Source organism: Hordeum vulgare, chromosome 3H (assembly GCF_904849725.1).
Source record: "Hordeum vulgare subsp. vulgare chromosome 3H, MorexV3_pseudomolecules_assembly, whole genome shotgun sequence".
NCBI classification, from domain to species: Eukaryota; Viridiplantae; Streptophyta; class Magnoliopsida; order Poales; family Poaceae; genus Hordeum; species Hordeum vulgare.
The window spans coordinates 12,647,664-12,666,860 of NC_058520.1; the positions used below are offsets into that span (position 1 = coordinate 12,647,664).

The following is a 19,197-nucleotide window of genomic DNA, read 5'->3' on the forward strand; positions in this document are numbered from 1 at the left end:
ATAATGCCAAACGATCTGTCATCCTATTTTGACGTCTCATAAGGTTCTGGGAAATAATCTCCTGGATAAACATGTGTGCTTTTATCTCTGCAAGTAAGTGCCCATACACCGACCTGCTTAGTCTAGAATCGAACTGAAGAGCGGAACTGAACAACTATAGTACCTTCTGACTGCTGGATTGCCAAAGCCATGCGCTGCATCAGTGCGTGAATCTACACCGGGAAAGCATCATTGGAATTAAAAAATATACCAGTAAGCAGCAGACACCACACTGCATCAAGACAACGCAGTACTATACCTACCGCTGCAGCTCCATCCGCCAGTGAATACAGACCATCCAGCGAAAGAGCAAGTCTGTCCTTTGCTGGAGCAGGCACAACAATAAGAGTCTACTCCCTCCCAGGTCGACATAGTATAGGACCACCCACCGGCATCTTTCCCTTCATGATTTCGTTGGTATTGTAATACATAAGTATGAATAAGTGATTGCATCTAACTCTCAAGAAACAAGGCCGATGCCTCAATGGTCGGAATTTCCTTTACCTGCACAACGTCTGATCGCAATTGCCACGCACGCCATGTCAACATCAGGGTGTCGTTCCGTTCCACTTCAGAACATGCAATCAGTACATTCAATAACCAATCATCGCAAGAATTAAGGATCGAATAATTAGGCAATACTCAATACTCACCCATGCGATTCCATAATCGAGCAGCGTGATCACATGTCACCAACACATGGAAACTATGCTCCACTATATGGCCACACAAGGGGCACAGGTCTGTTCGTCAGATGTGCCTATACAGTTTGCATTTATTCAGCCCTTGAGTTTTGAATCCTTTGAAATGGGGCTCCGTGCAGCTCATAGAAGGAAGGTAAAGACAACTTAGGAGATAAACCAACAAAATAAATTTGATATAGGTTTTTTTTGCATTGGAGAGAAGACGACATATAGGATATAGCCGATACAAGTTAATTGCACAGAACTATCACAACTGAGGAATTACAAGCAGTACCAAGATTGGTAATTTTGACATGTTAGTGCCAAGTCTGGGGCAAGCCATTACAAAAAGATGTAAACCGCATATAAATACGTATTGACGGATGAATGCTGAAGTGGGCTGATATCTGCTTACCGAAGGACCGAGGTGGCTTGGGCATTCCAGCGTGCGGATTCTACAGGGAGATGGGGGTCTGTGGTTGCAACTGATTGAGGCTAAATACCTCCAAGGCAGACCCCTACTGGCTTGCTCTCTTGCGACTGGGTCACAGCTCTGGAAATCTATTCAAGGCATCAAGCATGATATTAGGCTGGGCCTTCGGATCTCGGTGTGCAATGGATCTGGGACCGAGTTCTGGTTAGACCCATGGCTGGATGGTGAACCACTTCGCCTGCGCTTCCCGAGGCTCTTTGCTATATGTGGTGACCCAGCCGCCCTTGTCGCCGCATCCGCTCGGGAGGACGGATGGCATGTGGCGTTCCGCCGCCCCCTTGGTCCAGCCGAGGCCCACGAGTGGGCAATCTTGCAGGTAGTGGTGCCCCTCCTAGTCTCATTAGATAGAGATTCTGTGCTTTGGAGTCTGTCTCCTTCGGGACATTTCTCCGTGAGCTCGGCTTATTTGGCTTTGTGTCGGACGCCGGTCATACCGTGGTTATCTTCACTCTGGAAGGCCCCGCTGCCCTTAAAAATTAAGATCTTCGTTTGGCAGCTTCTCCAGGACCGCCTGCCTTCAGGGACCGAGGTGTTGAAACGCCACGGTTCGGGTAACGGCACTTGCCCCCTGTGCCACGTTCCGGAGAATGGCACCCACATTCTATTCTCTTGCGTTGCGGCTCAAGCCCTTTGGGGCTTTGTGCGTGAGGCTCTGGGTCCTGAGTGGGAGGCCCATGACCTGGCAGATTTTCTGCAGGTACAGGCCACCCAGGCTGGCCGTAAGCGCCGTCTGTCCTGGTTGGTTTTTGCCGCTCTCACATGGACTCTTTGGACGACTCGCAATAAGATGGTGATTGAACGGGTGTTCCAGCGTCATGCTTCTGACTCGTTCTTCAAATTTCTTGCCTTCCTGCAGCATTGGCATCCGCTCGTTAGGCCCCGAGACCGCGACCGGCTTCAGAGCTACCTGGACGCACTGCTGACGTCCGCCCGGCGGCTCTCCCACCGTCCTGATGGCGTTTAGCTTGGCCCTTGTTGGCTTTTTATGATGTTTTTTTGCTTTCTTTGGGCGTGTTTGTGCTGCTGCCCCAGCGCTCTTTTGGTTTTTCCTTTGTTGGACCATGGTTGTATGGATGCTGGTACTTGTGCTTTATATATAAAGCAGGACGAAAGCCTGTTTCGAGAAAATACGTATTCACGGTGTATCTGACCGATGGGTCCCGCCTGTCAGGTGCCGACGTGGCATCTTTTTTGCAGAAAACGTCCTTGCTTTATACTTAATCATATAGATGTCCTCAAGGGGAGACATTGCGGTGCCGGAGGGGAAGAGGGAGTTTTACTCGGCCGTGGAAAATTGGAGTATATTTAGGAAAATCTTGGGTGGAATAGGATGGAGTAAATATTTTATTCCCTTAACGTTTTTAGGGGATCAACTAGGTCCGCCTAAGGGAGTAAACCGAAAACTTTACCCCCTTATGGTTGTCTTGGGGTTCTGTTAGAAATGCCCTAATCGCCATTAAGGGGAACAACTTCGCCACCCCCCCCCCCCCCCCCCCCCCCATTATTGCCTCATGGGTTAAACATCAGTTGCAATTTACAACAATGCTTGTTCGACCTTGTATATCTATTGGCGGAGTTAGAAAATTAGTGTCACTTTAGAGCTCAATTATGATGCCTTGCCCTCGAGTAAGGATCCTACAACCGGAAATAAGAGTTTTGATCATTCCTTGATTTTTTGCATTTTATTTAGAGTTCAGGCTAGTCATTATTATACCTGTCAGATGAAAGTCACCTGCTTTGATTCCTTGGGTAACCAAAGGTCTTTTTGCTTCATAGCAAATTATTGGCGTAAGTTCAGACTAGTCCTTCTTAATCCTGTCAGACGAAACTAGTGCTTCGAGATAAACATGTCCCATTACTGATCCTGCCCAGTCATCTGAATTGATCACGACGTTGAGCCGACGTCTTCTTCATAGCAAGTTACCGGTACAAGTTCACTGTCCCTCAAGGTCATGGCCCTATTCAGTACTGAAGGTTTGCCTACTTTGTACTCGTTCCAAGTATAGGTTTTAGCTCTAACCAATTTGCACAACGCGATCATAAACTCAGCGACTGCCCCAGCAAGCCTAACTCACGCGCATGAGTTGTTTAACGCGGTTCACGCCTACGAATACGCTCGAATGCAGAACTATAGGCGCTGGGCTGGAGATGACAACATTGGACACAACTATCGTTTCTCAACTTCTTAAAGCATTGCATGCGAGCAGTCGTATGATGCCCCCAACACCCACACGAGATATTTGGGGCCTCGGGAGAATATATATACCACTGGTATCTTTGCAACGAAACAGAATGGATTAGAAGGAGTAGAAGAAGTTAAATGTTCTCCTAAGAATATTACAGTAGCCCAACCCTAGCCGCCTCCCCCTCCCCATCCCTTCCTCGCCGCCGCCTGAGGCAGCCGCCGGGCAAGCCCGGGGCGCCAAGGATGGTGGCGGCGGGGCCTAGTCTGCCCTGCCTCTGCATGCGTAGTCCCGGATCTGGAGCGGCGGCTCCATTGGCGAGGCACGGTAGGCTAGCAGTCATGCGGGAGGTGGATCCGGCGTCTCGGCCCCGCGGGCGGCGGGATCCGGTGGTCGCTGGTGTCTGGCGGCGGCTTTTGCGATGTCCGGTGCGCGCGATCTAGCGCCTCCCGTCCTTCCCTGTTCGGCGTGCGGGCCAGCCTGGTCGGACCGCGCTTCTTTGGATTGCCGGTTTTGTACACAAGGTGCTGCTGGTGGTGGGGATCTAGTTCGGGAGAAATCCCTGGTCGGCCATGGCCGGCCGCGTCGACGGCGATGCCTGAGGGCGCCGTTCCCCTCCTTGAAGGCGTCGGTATGGACTGATCGCCTCACTTCCCCTTCCTCTTCCCCTAGGTCTCCCGGGCGAAAGCCTTAACTTTGTTGGGCGGCGGCGGCGCTCACGGCGCCGTTCCCTTCTTGAAGGCGCCGCTTTGGGAACCTTGGGGCTAGGTGGCGCTTGTGGATGATGGGCGACGGCGGTGGTGCGGCCCTATCCTAGCATGGATCTCCGTCCGTTGCTTGGAGATGGACTTGCGTAGGTGGAGGTCGTCGTTTGGCGTCATGATGGCGTCAATGGCGGAGGCACCTGCTAAGGCTGGTACCTCAATCTGATCTGAAGATGGACCAGCGAAAGATGACGGCGACGATACATGTGAGTGCGTCGGACCGGTTTATGCCCCGGACCCGGTATGTGGCTCAGTCAGGGTCTCCGGCTTTAGATGTTAGGCTTAGGTGAGAGGTCTGGGTATTTGGTCCAGCTTGCACCCCTTCATCATATGGATAGGAGTAGCGACAGATGTTGTCAAGATGGCGGATTCAGGCATATTGTTGTACTGCTTTGTAAGGTCCTCGAGAATAATCAATAAAATGGCCGCATGCATCTCCCAGATGCAGAGGTCGGGGGTCATCCTCCTTTTCTAAAAGAAAAGAATATTACAGTAACAAACAAACTAATTTAATTTGACCTAAAGCTTTGATCAGCCCTTGATTTTTCAGTCCTTTGAGAAATAATACATGGCTCCATGCAGCTTACAGAGGGAAGAAAAGACAACTGACAAGATAATAAACCAACAAAATGAATTTGATCTTGTTTTTTTGCATTGGGGGAGAAGACGGCATATAGCTGATGCTGACAACAGAAAAACTTAGGATGGGTATTGGTTTGCAAAGGCTTCAGCATGCAAAGTACAAGCAGACGAAGCCTCTTCAGCATCAGCAAATGGCAGTCTCCCGTTACTGATCCTGCGCAGTCATCTGAATAGATCATGACGTTCAGCCCACGTCTTCTTCATAGCAAATTACCTGCACAAGTTCAGTGTCCCTCACGGTACTCGTTCCAAGTATAGGTTTTAGCTCTAACCAATTTGCTCAATGAAATCATAAACTCAGCGACTGCCCCTACAAACCCAACGCAAGCGCATACGTCATTTAACGCAGTTCAAGCCTACGACTACGCTCGAATGCCGAACAATATGCGCTGGGCTGGAGGGGACAACATTGGACACAAGATTAATTAAGTGGAGAGTGGAGACTAGAGAGATGACTTTGAGCACTTGACCTGGGACATCGTACCTGGACTTGTTGAATGGCTAGCTGTATAGATGAACGTGGTTAGACTAGGTTAATGCCAGACCCACTAGACACAAGGCTAATCGCAAGTATGCTTGCCGCCATTAGTACTTAACAGTGAGTAACCCGGCCGCAAAGGAGAGAACAAAGAAGCTAGCCGGCCACTTAGGATCTAAGACCATGAAGCTGTCTTCTTTGCCCTCGCTCCCGCGCACCATGGCGTTCCTGGCCATCATATGCTTCTGCTGCTCCCTGATGCCAAGCTCTGCCAGCGACGACGGTATCAAAAGTTCGCAAACACGTGTCCTTTCCTGGACATTGTGTGTATTTATGTTTGATAATTTGTGATGCATGGCAGTTGGAGAGGAGACTATGGAGGGGCGACGGCTAGGGTTCCGCATACCAATGATGTCTCCTCCGGTGCTCGTGGGTAACAAGCAGGTCCATATGAGGCCTCCTACAGTCGATGGTGTGTAACCACAGTCAACATTTGAATTCATTTCTACATCGTGATTTGTGCAAGTACCATTTTTTCTTCAAAATAAAACAACATATGAACTTCAAACTTTGAAGGACAATCAAAGATTCTAACTAGAATGTGGGAAAAAACTTTCAGATTTTTCCGTGAAACATAAATACTAAAAATAATACCTTTTTACTCCGAAAAATCTAATTTTGTACATTTATGTTGGACCAAAATATCTGAAAGTTTTTTCCCATATTTTAGTTAGAATGTTTTGATGTCTTGCAAAGTTTGAAGTTCAGATGTTCTCTTATTTAGAAGAAGCAAAAAAGAGAAAATCCAGTGTTGGAAGTTAGTTGTATAATACGGATCTCAAAGCAGATTGAAGGGTAAGGATAAGGGGTATCCGAAAGCCTGTCTTTTAAGAAGCCACTCTCGTGTAAACGATATTCTTCCCTAGTATTTTTCAAGTCGATGTTCGTTCTAGCTAGCTAGCGCTACTTGTGTGCATTTACGTTTAACAATTTGCAACCTATGGCATCAATGCATATGCAGTTCGTCGGCAGCCTGGAAAGGGGGGAGGGCCAAGAGATGTCCATGGAGGATTGGGGACTATGCCGCAGCAGGGGGTATACGGCGCCCTTGCACATCAGGTGATGGCAGCGCATCCATCACGACCTTGATCCGGCAGCTCCCTCATGCACGCTTAAGCCCGTTGCCGTTTATAGCAAAATAAGAAGTACATTTTGCGTGAGACATGTTCACGACTTGGACCGGGTTTTATGTTACTGCGTTTAGCGTTGAAGTTACTCCTGTGGTAGCTACGTGGGATGGCACGAAATCTAGCGGTCATGGGGGTATTTTAGGGTTCGGGGAGCGAGTGGTGTTGGGATGGCATGGCCATGAAGCTTGGTCCAATGCTTGAGTTTATCTCAAGCAGAATTTCTGTAACCGAATGGCTCATTTTGAGACCAAATAAATAGACAAGAATATCAGAAAACATGCAAGTTGAACGAAGGGCGAACCATTATCTTTCTTTTTTTTTTTTGCGAAAACAGTGTGTCATGTTTTTTTTTGGCAAAGCATTGTCTCTGTTAGGAAATCGGCTGCATGAGGGAAGTTGGGTGACATACCATCACTCAAAAGAGAAGGATCTAAATAAAGTCACAAAAGAATAATTCAGTATGTTTGGGTAATGGATTATTAGGTAAAGTGTACAAAGGAACTCTACCCGATGAAAGTGAAACTCTGGTATCAGTTAAATCTTTTATCAAGGTAGATGAAGAAAGAGCAGATGAATTTAGCAAAGAAGTGATGATCCAATTGGAAATGAACCACCCTAACGTTCTCATGCTAATGGGTTGTTGCCTCTAGTTGGATGTTCGAGTGCTGGTATATGAGTTTGCTGCTAACGGGAGCCGAACAGATATTGTCCACGAACGTGTGGTATATATACATGAGACAGAATAGAGCGGGAGGTCAATGTTTGAGAGGAGATTCTAACAAAAGAGAACGTCCTGATCCTGAAAGAAATTGGCAACATAGCAATGAAGTGTCTAAAGGAATTGCAAGATGGCCAATCTGATATATGGCAGAAGTAGCAGAGCAACTTGTCAAGCTTAGAAAGAATACCGTAGATTGGAACAACTTTTCTAAAGGAGTACTCAGACATAGTGTTGCCGACAAGGTGATAAAACTAAGATGATCGGAACTACTCCATATATCCTTGTTAAGTAGATGAAACCTCGGCTGCAAAATATTTCAATGAGATTATATCATGAGAAATATAAATATTTACATTAATAACAAGTGAATTGAAACTAAAAATACATATGACTTATTATATTTGATTGTGCATATTGGTAAAATATTTATTGATTATAAGTAGAATAATAGAATGAAAAATATTTTCTCATGCATGGTAGTATAAAGTGGTGGTGTTTCTCCATGCATGGTTGCTTGTTGTGGTGGGCATTATCCGATCTATAATTCTACGATGATGTGATATGTTTGCATGTTGCGATAAATAAGTTACTGCGTATCACTTTCTCTCGAAACAGGCTTTCACCCGCTTTATTGTAAAGCAATCACCGAACCAAGTTCACGGTCGAACGATACAAGATGATGAGGTAACCCTCGTACAATGCCAATTCCAAAATAACCGAATCACACAGAACAACTACGCTACCGAAAGAAAGCATTGGGTAAACCAACTACAACACCTAAGCCCTAAACACCTAAGCTCCATGACAACGCTCTCAGGAGGGAATACGGCGCAAAGTGTCGCCGCTGCCGAGTCTAGAAAGGACAAAAGTCTTCACTCGGAACTCTGGCACGAAAAAGGAGCACCACGACGACGTCTTCATAGAGATAGCGGCGCCCACATACGTCTCCGTCATCGGCAACCAAGTGCCGAGCTTTCTGTCAACAGCTCCCTATGCCACCACGAGGTCTTTATGATAGGTCCAACGAGGTTAGCAACCTAGGTCCGGATCGGGGCGACGCCACTGCCAAAGACAAGAGAGCGTCCGGGCCGCCCACCGCTACCCTCCCATCACCCACAAGACCAAGAGGAAGAGCCACCACCACCAACATGGTGCCCGCAGAAGAGCCAACCATGCGGACCGCCATCCCAAAAGCCATCGCTCTGCAGCCACGTCCAAGCCACCACCACCCATCTACGACCCATACCACCATCCTCGGAAGGGAGAAAGAAAGGGGTCTCCTTTAATTCATAACCCGGCATTAGTCACGAGATCTGAGTTGATGCCACCATAGTAGGGAGCGTCCACACCTGCATCACCAATCAGTCTCGGTGGACTGGGGAGGGGGGGACACATTCCCGTGACTATGGGCCGCCGCCGCCGAGCCCGCTCGCGCGAAACCTTAACCATGGTCATCGGCGCCGATCTGTTTGACAAAATAGTAAAGACCCGACCACCACCATCGACCACCATACCGGCGAAGGGAGCACGAGCACCACCCGCAAGCACATCATAGGCCAAGCCTGACCTCTCCTACCCGAAGCTCAAGCTTCAATCCACCATGGGCACGGAACTGACCCGCCCAAGCACGAACCCTAGATTTGAACCTCCCCATCGATCCGAATCCCGGAGAAGGAGACCACCACCACCACCTTGCACCGCCTTCACCACACCCGAGATTCCCAGCCCACACCGCCGCCATCTACTCACCAGGACGCCCAGAAGGACCCCCTCCACCTCCCTGCGTTTGGGGATCATTTTCTTAGGTCATGGGGTAAGCAGAAACAACTACGAAACCAGCAGACAATCTATGTTTACTATGCAAACAATATTTCATACTTTAACTTGAGACAGATTAATACTTGCTCTCTAAAATAATGCAGAATGTCATCGCCGGAGAAAAGATGCTTGTTGTCGTTCCAAGAAATGATCAGCCTTGGACGGCAAAATAAATAAAAAATCCAGTGATTAAGTGCATGAACTAAATTCCACAGCATCTTGAGTCAGGCCTAAAGGAGTTATTCCACCGGTTTCTAAAACCAAAATTGTCAAGATTGCCACGTAACCACCAGTATCTACTATCTGATTACCACCAATTTTAGTTTGTCAACACACACATGTAAACAACGGTTTAGTATTCCGCATATAACATCGATCAACACCATCCAATCCCAATCCTTGCATACATGTGCAGTGTGCACTGTAGCACACATCTCAAATCACAGTAGTAGCTAGCTAGCCGCTTCTTATCTGCTTTCATCTCAGACTCAGTGGTTCTAGCACGGGGGACCGCGCACGCCGAGGAAGGAGTTGGTACACCTGAACTCTATGACAGTGTACTTCTTCATGACAACACATCGTTTGCAGACATGGTCGCACGTTCTTCACTGTTAGATAAAACGAGATCAACGAGACATGAGAGACAAAGATTTTTACGTGAAAACCCTTGTGAAAGAAAACCATGGACGCACAAAGACGCAATCACTATGAGGGTGGAGTATTACAAGCACGAGACGACATACCGTCTTTAGATGCGACTACATGAAGTATATATGAGGGGCAATACATGAGAGCCCTTGGAGGACAAGTAAACAAGTTGTACTCTTACGCGTCGGTACCAACGCAAAGGCCCACACCGTTTGTACTACGTCTAGTCCAATACGATAGAATTTGAATCATAATTTAACATTCATGACATCGTCGCTGGCGTAAAGGCCCGAGAAGGAGGAGTTGCAATTGGTATAGCATGGCAGCTTGACCGTGTTGATGTCGATTGCCTCGCCCTCACCATTGGATGTTGTATGCACATCCCCGTTGCACATGCCCATCAAGAGGAAGATCCCCATGATCATAGCGGACCATGATCACCAAGCGTGCTGCTCTTCATGGCTAGCTACTTCCAACAATTTCTATGATCTACCCAATCTGCTTTGTAGATGCCTCTGTGCTTTTGTTAGCAAAAAAGCGCAGTGGAGCAGCTTCATATATATATATATATAGCCATATAGGCGTACGTTGATATCTCGAGACGTAGCATTTTTGCTAAGATGGAAATGGAACTATTTTTATCGTTTCTCTTGTTTGAATACTTGTCTGTGACTAACGCTTGGCCGATTATGGTGCATCATAGATTAGAGTAATTTAGTCAACCGCAAAAAACAAATGAATAAGCTGATCATAAATTCGGACTCAGCTCCCTTGACGCACTATAGGGTGCAGTTGGGTCACAGATAGGTGGGGCAACCTGCTTTTGAACCCACATGTCAGTGGCCCAACTGCATCATGCAGTACGTCAGAGGTGTTGGGTTTAGTCCCACATCGGTTGTGGAAGGAGAAGTAACACGACTTATAAGGGCGAGGGTGTCCCCTCCTAACAGGCTAGTCTTTTGGGGGGGAGGGTCCAAGGCGTGTCATAAGTTGGTGTTGCTCTCCGGTTGGGCCTGTTGACGCATGTGGGTCGGAAACGCCCCTCCTAACAGGCTACTCTTTTGAGGGGAGAGGACCCAAGGCATGTCATAAGTCAGTGTTGCTCTTTGTTTTGACCTGTTGACGCATGTGGATTGGGTCGGAAACGCTGGTGTTAGAAAACTAACCACAACATAGATACACACGCGCTGGTGCACACATATAGCCAAGTAGTACGCCGATTCATTGTAGCCATCACACAAAAAGATTGCCAAGTAGTAGGCCAATTCTTTGAAGCACTCCTTGGAGTTCTAAAAATCACTAACCTTTTTTTTAGAAAAGGAGGAAGACCCCCAGCCTCTGCATCTGAGCGATGCATGCAGTTAGTTTATTAATTATTCACAAAGACCTTACAAAGTAATACATCAGTAAGACTGAAGCCACCTTCTAGGCAACATATGTCGCTACTTCTATATAGTTGATGAAGGGATGTTGATAGTCTGGACCTAATACCAAACAGACCTCGCAGCCAAACCTAACATCTAAGACATGAGGCCCCAACCAAGCCACGTGTCGGGTATGGGGCACCCACCGGTCCGGGCACACTCAGAGGTCGCCGCCGCCAACTGCCACCAATCCATCTTCAGAACTGTACTGACGCATCCACCTTGCCCGGTCTAGCTGCCGTTGACGCCGCCACGACGCCAGACAGCGTCGCCCTCCTACGCGAGTCCATCTTCGCACATCAGACGCCTAATCACCAGGGTGCCACGCCATCGAGATCCACCGCCTTTAATGTGCAGGATGAAGCACCGCTCCATCGAAGAAAACATCCACTGTTCCCCCGAACCCGCGTACACCTCCAAGAATGACGTCCCCAAGGGGGAAACGACACAAGCGCGCCGCCGTCTTCTGATCTATCGATCTAGGGTTTCTCCCGGAGGTAGCAGATAGTGGTCTAGAACTTCTCCTCGACGATGCCTTCAAGAAAGGAACGACACCGTAGAGCGTCGCCATCGCCGGCCTTGGCATCTAGCCAAGAGCAGGTTTTCATCCAGATCTGTTCGGAGAACTCCATCCAGCTTCTTGTGCACGGGTCGCCGCCTTCTCTGTTGGAGACTAGATCAAAGGATCCAGCCGCCGCCGCCTAAACGACCGCAGCACTACCACGATGCCAAAGCAGCCCGACACTGACTGAACTTCGAGTGGGAAGACGGAGACTTCAAAGGTGACGCCTTCAAGAAGGTAACGACGCGTAGGCGCCGTCGTCACCCGCCACGACCAAAGTCGGATCACGGATTTCACCGGCAGCTGCCCGTCCCCATTCCATGCACAGCCAGCTGGCCGACCACCTCTGACGAAGAAGAAGGTCACCACCACCAAGCCTAGGGTCGGCGCCCCAGACATCCTCGTGTTGCAGATCAAGTCCATGAGCAGTGCAGAGGTGACGGCGATTGAGATTGGTAGCACACCGAATCAGCCCGACTGAGTCAAGGCTAGATCCGTCGTTACTGGTGTCGTGCTCCTACGCCGCCGCCGCACCACAGCCATGTCGCCGCCGATCTGCGCCACCGCCATCGATCTGACCAGAAAAGAGCGTCGTCTCCCAACCAGATTGAGATCCGAGAAGAAAACCTAACAATTTAAATTATTATATATTAAGAACATCATCCTTTTCAAAAAAAAATGTATTGAGAACATCCAAGGAGTGCTTCAGCAAGTACTCCCACAACACGTTAACGAGCAATACTCCCGTCTCCCGTCGACAATTTCAGTTACTAAGTGGCATGCAATACACGAGAAGAGAGTCTACAAGAATGACACTAAAATATTCAAATCATACATGCCTGTATTTCGTATGAAGACCACCAACAATACATGTTCAACTATGTAGGTTGAGCACAAAATAGAGAACTTCATTCATTTGGATATTGTATTGTGCCAAGGTACGGTCATCCTTCATTAACTTGCCCTCAAATATGAGGCCCTGCTGGCCCGGGGGAATGCCTTCCGTACAGGGCCAGTCCTGAGTTTTCAGGGGCCTGGGGCGAAACTATATTCTGGGGTCCTTCGGGTGTTTAGTATAAATGTCTAACTAGTAAACATAATATATAAATATAATTTTATTAAATAAAACAACAAAGTATATCTCAGTGTGCATATTTCATAACGTACATATTACCTTTAAAAATTTCTCCTAACATTTTTGGATGCAAAATCACTAATGATAGTATCAATATCAATTTCATCAAGCATTTTCTTCTCAATGCATAAAGTAGCCAAGCCATTTAACCTCTCTTGCGACATTGTAGATCTCAAGTAGTTCTTCAATAATTTCAACTTTGAGAAACTTCTTTCAGCTGATGCCACAGTCACAGGCATAGTAAAAAGAATCCGATATGCAATAGAAATATTGGGGTAACAATCTGCTTCTCGAACAAATTCGAAAATCTCCATAGCAGACATTGCTCTATCGGGCAAAGTTGACTGCATAACAGTTAACTCAGAAATCGGATCATATAAATCAACATCAGATGAACCACTTGAGGAGAATGAACTTGCAAATTTAGTGCAACTCTCTTTGAGTTCACAATGATCCAATGACTTCAAGGTTGTTGAACTCATTAAAAATCCAAAAATATTTTTGAATGATTCAAGTTCTTCAAATCTGATTTTTAGCGAAGTCGCCGCCTTATCAACCATGACCAAAAAATAATTGACTTTAAAGTCCTTCTCAGCTTCGAACATTGCTTCACCATTGTCATCTTCATCAAATTGTTTCTTCCTAGAAACACGACGCCTTACCGGAAATGATGGCTCGACACCCATTTCAGCTGCAATTTCTTTGGCAATTATCACACTAAAATCAAACCCTTCCTCTCTTTAAGTATCGAAATAAGTCCTCATACCATCTATGTGCGTTAAGGCAGCCTCAATGCACATGGATGATGATTGCAACTTCCTGCTCACTGTATCTACAACAAATAGAATTTCATGCCAAATGACCATACAAAGTATGAACTCATAGTTGCCAAGCACATCAAACAAATTTTTTGCATCACTCCTATCCTTTGGTTCGGTACCACTATCTTCACTTAACTCAAGTAGGGCAGATCTTATGTTAGGAGCTTGAAATCTAATTGCTTTAACACTTTTGATCCGACTCTCCCAGCGAGTATTGCTCAAAGATTTCACAGTTAAATCTTTCACATGGCTAACAAAAACTTTCCATCTTTTGGTAGAACCACTAAATAGTACATATATACGTTGCACAACTCCGAAGAAAGAAACAGCCTTACCGCAAGATTTAGCCATATCACAAAGAGTGAGATTGAGGCTGTGGCAAGCACATGGCATATACAAAGCTCTTGGATTTACCCCAAGCAACCGATTTTGCACCCCCTTGTATTTTCCTTTCATGTTGGATCCATTGTCATAACCTTGTCCCCTAATGTCGTCAATATTAAGATCGAATGACTTCATAGAATCAACCAGTACATTGAAAATTCCCAAACCAGATGTGTCATCCACTACCAAGAAACCAAGAAAGTACTCCATAATTTGTATTTTTCTGTCAGACATATGAACACATCGAACCAATAAACTCATTTGTTCTTGATGACTCACATCTGGGGTACAATCTAGGATAACAGTGAAATATTTGGCCACTTTGACAATCTTGATGATAGAATTTCTAATGTCAACAGCCATAAGAGAAATCAACTCATTCTGAATTTTCTGGCTAAGATAATGGTAATGAATATCTTTATTTTGAATACGCCTAAGATGATCTTGCATTATCAAATCAAATTCTGCAACCATCTCCACACAAGCTAAGAAATTGCCATTGGAATCATCATAAAGTTGCTCGCTGGATCCTCTAAACGTCAAATTACGCTTACCAAGAAATTTCACAATGGCAACTATTCTTAATAAAACTTGCCTTATGCGTTCCTTCTCCTTTGTGATTTGGAGCTGTATCTCTTTGTCAATTGTTTCATGCTTGCTTAGTCTGATTCTCAGTTCATTCCAAGAGTTCATGTTGGTAATGTGGTCGACACTAGCTTCATGTTCTTTCAGTCTTTCACTAATATGCCGCCAATCACAAAAACCATCATGCCCCAATGCACTCTTGCATTTATCGAAATTGAAAATTTTACAACAAAAACAAAACACTTTATTTGCTTGTTTTGAAAAAACTAACCATCTCCTGTCACGCACCTCTCCATTGCTCATTTTTCTTGAGTAATGGTTGTATGAAAAATATCGTGAAGTTTCATCCAAAGGATATTTAGTACTTTCCTCTTCCCTTTTAGGCCCCTTTTCCACTAATATATCCCTCGCTTTGTTATCAAGACTACCCCAATTGATTGGATCATAAATATCCACAGTAATAACCGGTTCCTCATCAACACTAGCAGATTCTGCCGCTGATGAATTAAATATAGGATCATGATCACTCACATTGGTATCATCCATGTCGATGTCAACATCGTCTTCTGTAGGAGTATGGCCATCATCTTCCCGATTGACATTATTTTGGTCATCCGCAAGAACTATCGCCAACTCCTCTGGATTTCTTGAAGTGCTCGTCTTGCTCTTATAATATCTAAAAATGGATCCACTCAATGCCTCTTTCTCCTCATCTTGTTGCTGCTTCTTTTTTCTTTTAAAACTTTCGGATGAATACTTTCTACCCGAACCCGACATGACCTTGCTGAAATTGAAAGGAACAATTAGCTTTTACAATTAGCACAAATCTAATTAAAATATTAGACTACAGATTTCTTGATTTGCAGACTTGCACCTACTTATATTTCTGATTTGGGAAGATGCAAATATTAGATGCGATTTCTAAACTAAAAAATCAATACGGACAATATAACTATATAAGATTTCTGAACCTACAGAGTACAGACCTGTTGGCTGTTGCTTGACTGGTTCGAGACAGTCAGACAGGGCCGGCAAAGGGCGCTGCGCAGGCTGCAGACGCCAAACGGCAAGGACCAGACGGCGAGACGGCGAGACGGCGAGTCGGAGTTTAGACGAAGAACAGCGAGGCACCTGGGGTCAGCTTATTAGCGATAGAAACGCAGCCTACGCAGGACCTGCCAAATAGAGGTCTGACGAAGATCCAAAAGAAAAGGAAACTGAAACCGAAAATCAAGCGATTTGTTTCACGTATTATGTCCTGAGTCCTGACTTGCCTTTCACGTATTAGCTTGTTTTTCTCGTGGTCGGACCGTCGGACGCTTGGCCAGTTAGCCTGTACCTATACGAGGAAACCGTGGCATGTACCGTGATCCCAGGCCTGCGTGATCTACAAGACTTTTAGGGGTTGTCCTTTGCTGTACGTATGATCCACAAGCTAAGAAATCTCCATATATATGATACCTAGCAGGGGTCCTTGACTTTTGGGGGCCCGGGGCAGCCGCACCGTTCGCCCCCCCCCCCCCCCCCCCCCCGGGCCGGCCCTGCTTCCGTATCCCAGATGTTCTCCTTGACATCATAGATGGTATCTGCGCTCTCCATCTCAAGATTATGGATACGGGTGGAGCCTCCCCATACCCGTTACCCGACAGGGTAGACGGGTACCCACGGGTAAAATTAATCATATTTGCAAACGTCAATTTAAACAACTTATAGTTATAAAATGTCGTATATTTTGCAAGGATAGATTATAACTACAACACATACTTATAAAACAACATCATATAGTCATAAACAACAACACATAGGCATACACTTTTAATTCATAAATTATTGACATAGTGTAGATTGTATAGATAATTTTGAGTTTACATAGATTTTATATGGATACATGGGTATATGTGTATGGGTTATATGATTCCATACCCGTACCAGCTCTATCCGATGGGTTTTAGATTTTTCTATTTATATACTCATGAATAAGTTTTTGTCCCATACCCTTACCCTAATAGGGTTTTTACCCGCAGGATACGTGGGTAATGGGTAACCATTGCCATCCCTACTGTCGGGTCATATGGTTCGCGTTGGGAGGGTTACCATACCGAACGAAAGCGTTTGATTGATTAAACCTCCCAAATCGAACGAATTGTTAGGTGCGTGGTTACTTAAAATCTGACGTTCAGCCCTTACCGGAGTCCTTTTCTTTTTGTATCTCTGAAGCAAGGATGTGTGCCAAATAAAATATCCATGTCTGAAGAGTTACTGCGTGTATGGTAGCATATATCCGTTTTAATAAGCAGAAACAACTAAGGAACTTGCATAACGAACTATGTCATAGATGAAATTTGACGAGGAAAATATGATTAATTTATGTTCTTGTTTGAAATCTTTTTAGGCAAGTGTATGACTCATGGCCGGCTGAGATCGAGCCGCAGAATGGTTATCAACAATAACAAGTGGTAGGTCAATTCATCGTAACCATCACACAAAAAGATATTGAGAATAATTAACCCAACAACACATTCACCAGTGCTTCAGCAAGTACTCCCACAATACATTAACTAGAAATGCTCCCGTCTTCCGTCGACAATTTCAATTGCTAAGTGGCATGTAATACACGACAAGAGAGTCTACAAGAATGATACTAAAAAATTCAAATCACACATGCCTTTATTTTGTATGGAGACCACCAACGATACATATTCAACCACGTAGGTTGAACGCAAAATAGAGAATTTCATACATCTGGACATTGTAGTATGCCAAGGTACGGTCATCCTCCATTAACTTGTTATTAAATATGAGGCATTGCAGGTCCGGGGGGATGCCTTCGATAGCCCAGATTTTCTCCTTGACATTGTATATGGTATCTGCGCTCCTCACCTCAAGATTATAGAATTCTTCTTGTAACGTCTTCACGTAGATGTTCATCCTTCCTCTCGGGCACCGGCTATGGAGGACGAGGAGGAGGGTGGCATCGTTGCGGATGTTGAGGTCTGCCAGGGTCCTGCCTTCGGCGTCATCGTCGAGCTGTCTGTTGGCGAAGATGAGGCACTGCTCGTCCGTGGGGAAGCCGTGCCACTTGTAAATCTTGGCCTTGACATTGTCGACGGTGTCTGAGCTCGTGACTGCAACGTTCATGGCCCTGCCTGTCAACGTCTCGACCACATTGATCTGCATCTTGTCATGGAGCGGATGGAGGCGGTTGCCAAGGGTGGATCCGTCACGGACGCCGTAGTCGGCCAGCGTGCGACAGTCGTGCAGCTCCACCCCGTTGAAGGTGAGGCGCTGTTGGTCCTGGATCTTGGCCTTGACAACGTAGATGGTGTCTGACGGGTCGACCTTGAGGAAGATGGTCTTGCCGGCGAGAGTCTCCACGAAAATCTGCATCCTCGAAAATTGACCGGAATACTAGCTAGCTTCACCTACTCAGGAAGGCTTTTGGAAAACCTACAAATGAGAACCTGGGGTACTTGCCTCTGCTTATATTGATGCAATAGGAGTACTCCGATCCGAGTCGGACTATCTGAAATAGCCTGTTCCGATTACAGTTAAAACACGGCGTGGATGTAATCTGTTTCATATACGTAGGCGAAAACAGGCCCATATAATTAAGGCTAGCTAGGGTTGCTTTCGTATACGGAAGATTACAATCGTCGCTGCGCCGCCTTACGTCCAGCGCGCCGCCATGCCAGACCTCCTTGCCGGCGCCACCTTCGGACGCTCGGGGCGTCGCCCCTGGGTGCTGACCGACTCAAAGTGCCAAATTGGCGACCGCGACAACGCTACCACCGCACACGGCGTCACGACCGACGGGCGGGACATCAAGGTGACCTTCGAGCTCGCGGACCCGCCCGGCGTCTCTCGCTGCTTCGTCCATTGCCCCGGCCTCGGCCTCGGCCTCGCAGAGAGTCGCTACGCCGGAGATCCCATGGTTGTGAGTTCGACGGACGCGTTCGTCCTTCTCGTCGTCCCCTTCACCAGTGGCTCCAGGCCACGTCCACAAGCTCCATCTCTACGGAGGAGACCCCGTGATTCCCGGTTCAACCGATGCGGTGAGTACAACGATTTCTTCGTCTACATGGCAGGTCCAGGGGTTCCATCTCTCCGCCTTCTCCCCATCACCCGCGGCTACCCCGACTACATCACGCAGGCTGGCATCATGTCCCTCGACGGAGCCGATCTCAACAACAAAGACTATGTCGTGGTCTTCCCTTCGATATCAAAATTTCGCTCACGATGCTTCCATGACGACACTACCAGCAAGCAGTACAACATCTACATGTATCGCTCCGATACCTCTGCGTGGAACTGGAGTAGCATGGTGTCCAAGGACCCCAATTCCGAGTTAATTATGCGCCACGAAGGAACCCGCGCGATCTTCGTCCAAAGGGGAACACTTGGATGGGTCAATCACTGGCATGGCATTCTTCTATGCAACATATTCGATCAATCTCCGTTCACGCGTTTGATCCAATGGCCTGTTCCAATCCCTTGCAATCTCGTGTCACGGTTCGGCATGGGAGTTGACGATATCTACGCACGGCCATTCCGTGATGTCGCTATAAGCAATGGCATGATCAGGTTTGTCGAGCTGAAATCTTGTCGGTGTAGTGATACCTGCAATGAG

General features: G+C 46.6%; 2 protein-coding genes across 2 annotated transcripts; one reads left to right on the top strand and one right to left on the bottom strand.

Annotated features, from left to right (window-relative positions):
• The first annotated feature begins 5,400 nt into the window (after nucleotides 1-5,400).
• Nucleotides 5,401-6,730, top strand: LOC123439248. Its single transcript, XM_045115984.1, has 3 exons — nucleotides 5,401-5,565; nucleotides 5,644-5,754; nucleotides 6,304-6,730. The coding sequence occupies exons 1-3, from the start codon at nucleotides 5,466-5,468 to the stop codon at nucleotides 6,429-6,431; spliced, it is 339 nt and encodes a 112-aa protein (XP_044971919.1). The 5' UTR covers nucleotides 5,401-5,465; the 3' UTR covers nucleotides 6,432-6,730.
• Nucleotides 6,731-17,270: 10,540 nt separating this feature from the next.
• Nucleotides 17,271-17,960, bottom strand: LOC123441342 (polyubiquitin-like). The gene has a single exon (XM_045117821.1). It carries the CDS (start codon nucleotides 17,955-17,957, stop codon nucleotides 17,271-17,273), a length of 687 nt encoding a protein of 228 aa, XP_044973756.1. The 5' UTR covers nucleotides 17,958-17,960.
• Between the last annotated feature and the right edge of the window lie 1,237 nt (nucleotides 17,961-19,197).

What these genes read in the sequence shown, in the direction of transcription:
- LOC123441342 (XM_045117821.1), bottom strand. Translation starts at nt 17,957, where the DNA reads ATGCAGATTTTCGTGGAGACTCTCGCCGGCAAGACCATCTTCCTCAAG.
- LOC123439248 (XM_045115984.1), top strand. Translation starts at nt 5,466, where the DNA reads ATGAAGCTGTCTTCTTTGCCCTCGCTCCCGCGCACCATGGCGTTCCTG. An exon ending in AAGCTCTGCCAGCGACGACG is followed by an intron (nt 5,566 to 5,643) that starts GTATCAAAAGTT and finishes GATGCATGGCAG; the next exon opens with TTGGAGAGGAGACTATGGAG. An exon ending in GAGGCCTCCTACAGTCGATG is followed by an intron (nt 5,755 to 6,303) that starts GTGTGTAACCAC and finishes ATGCATATGCAG; the next exon opens with TTCGTCGGCAGCCTGGAAAG.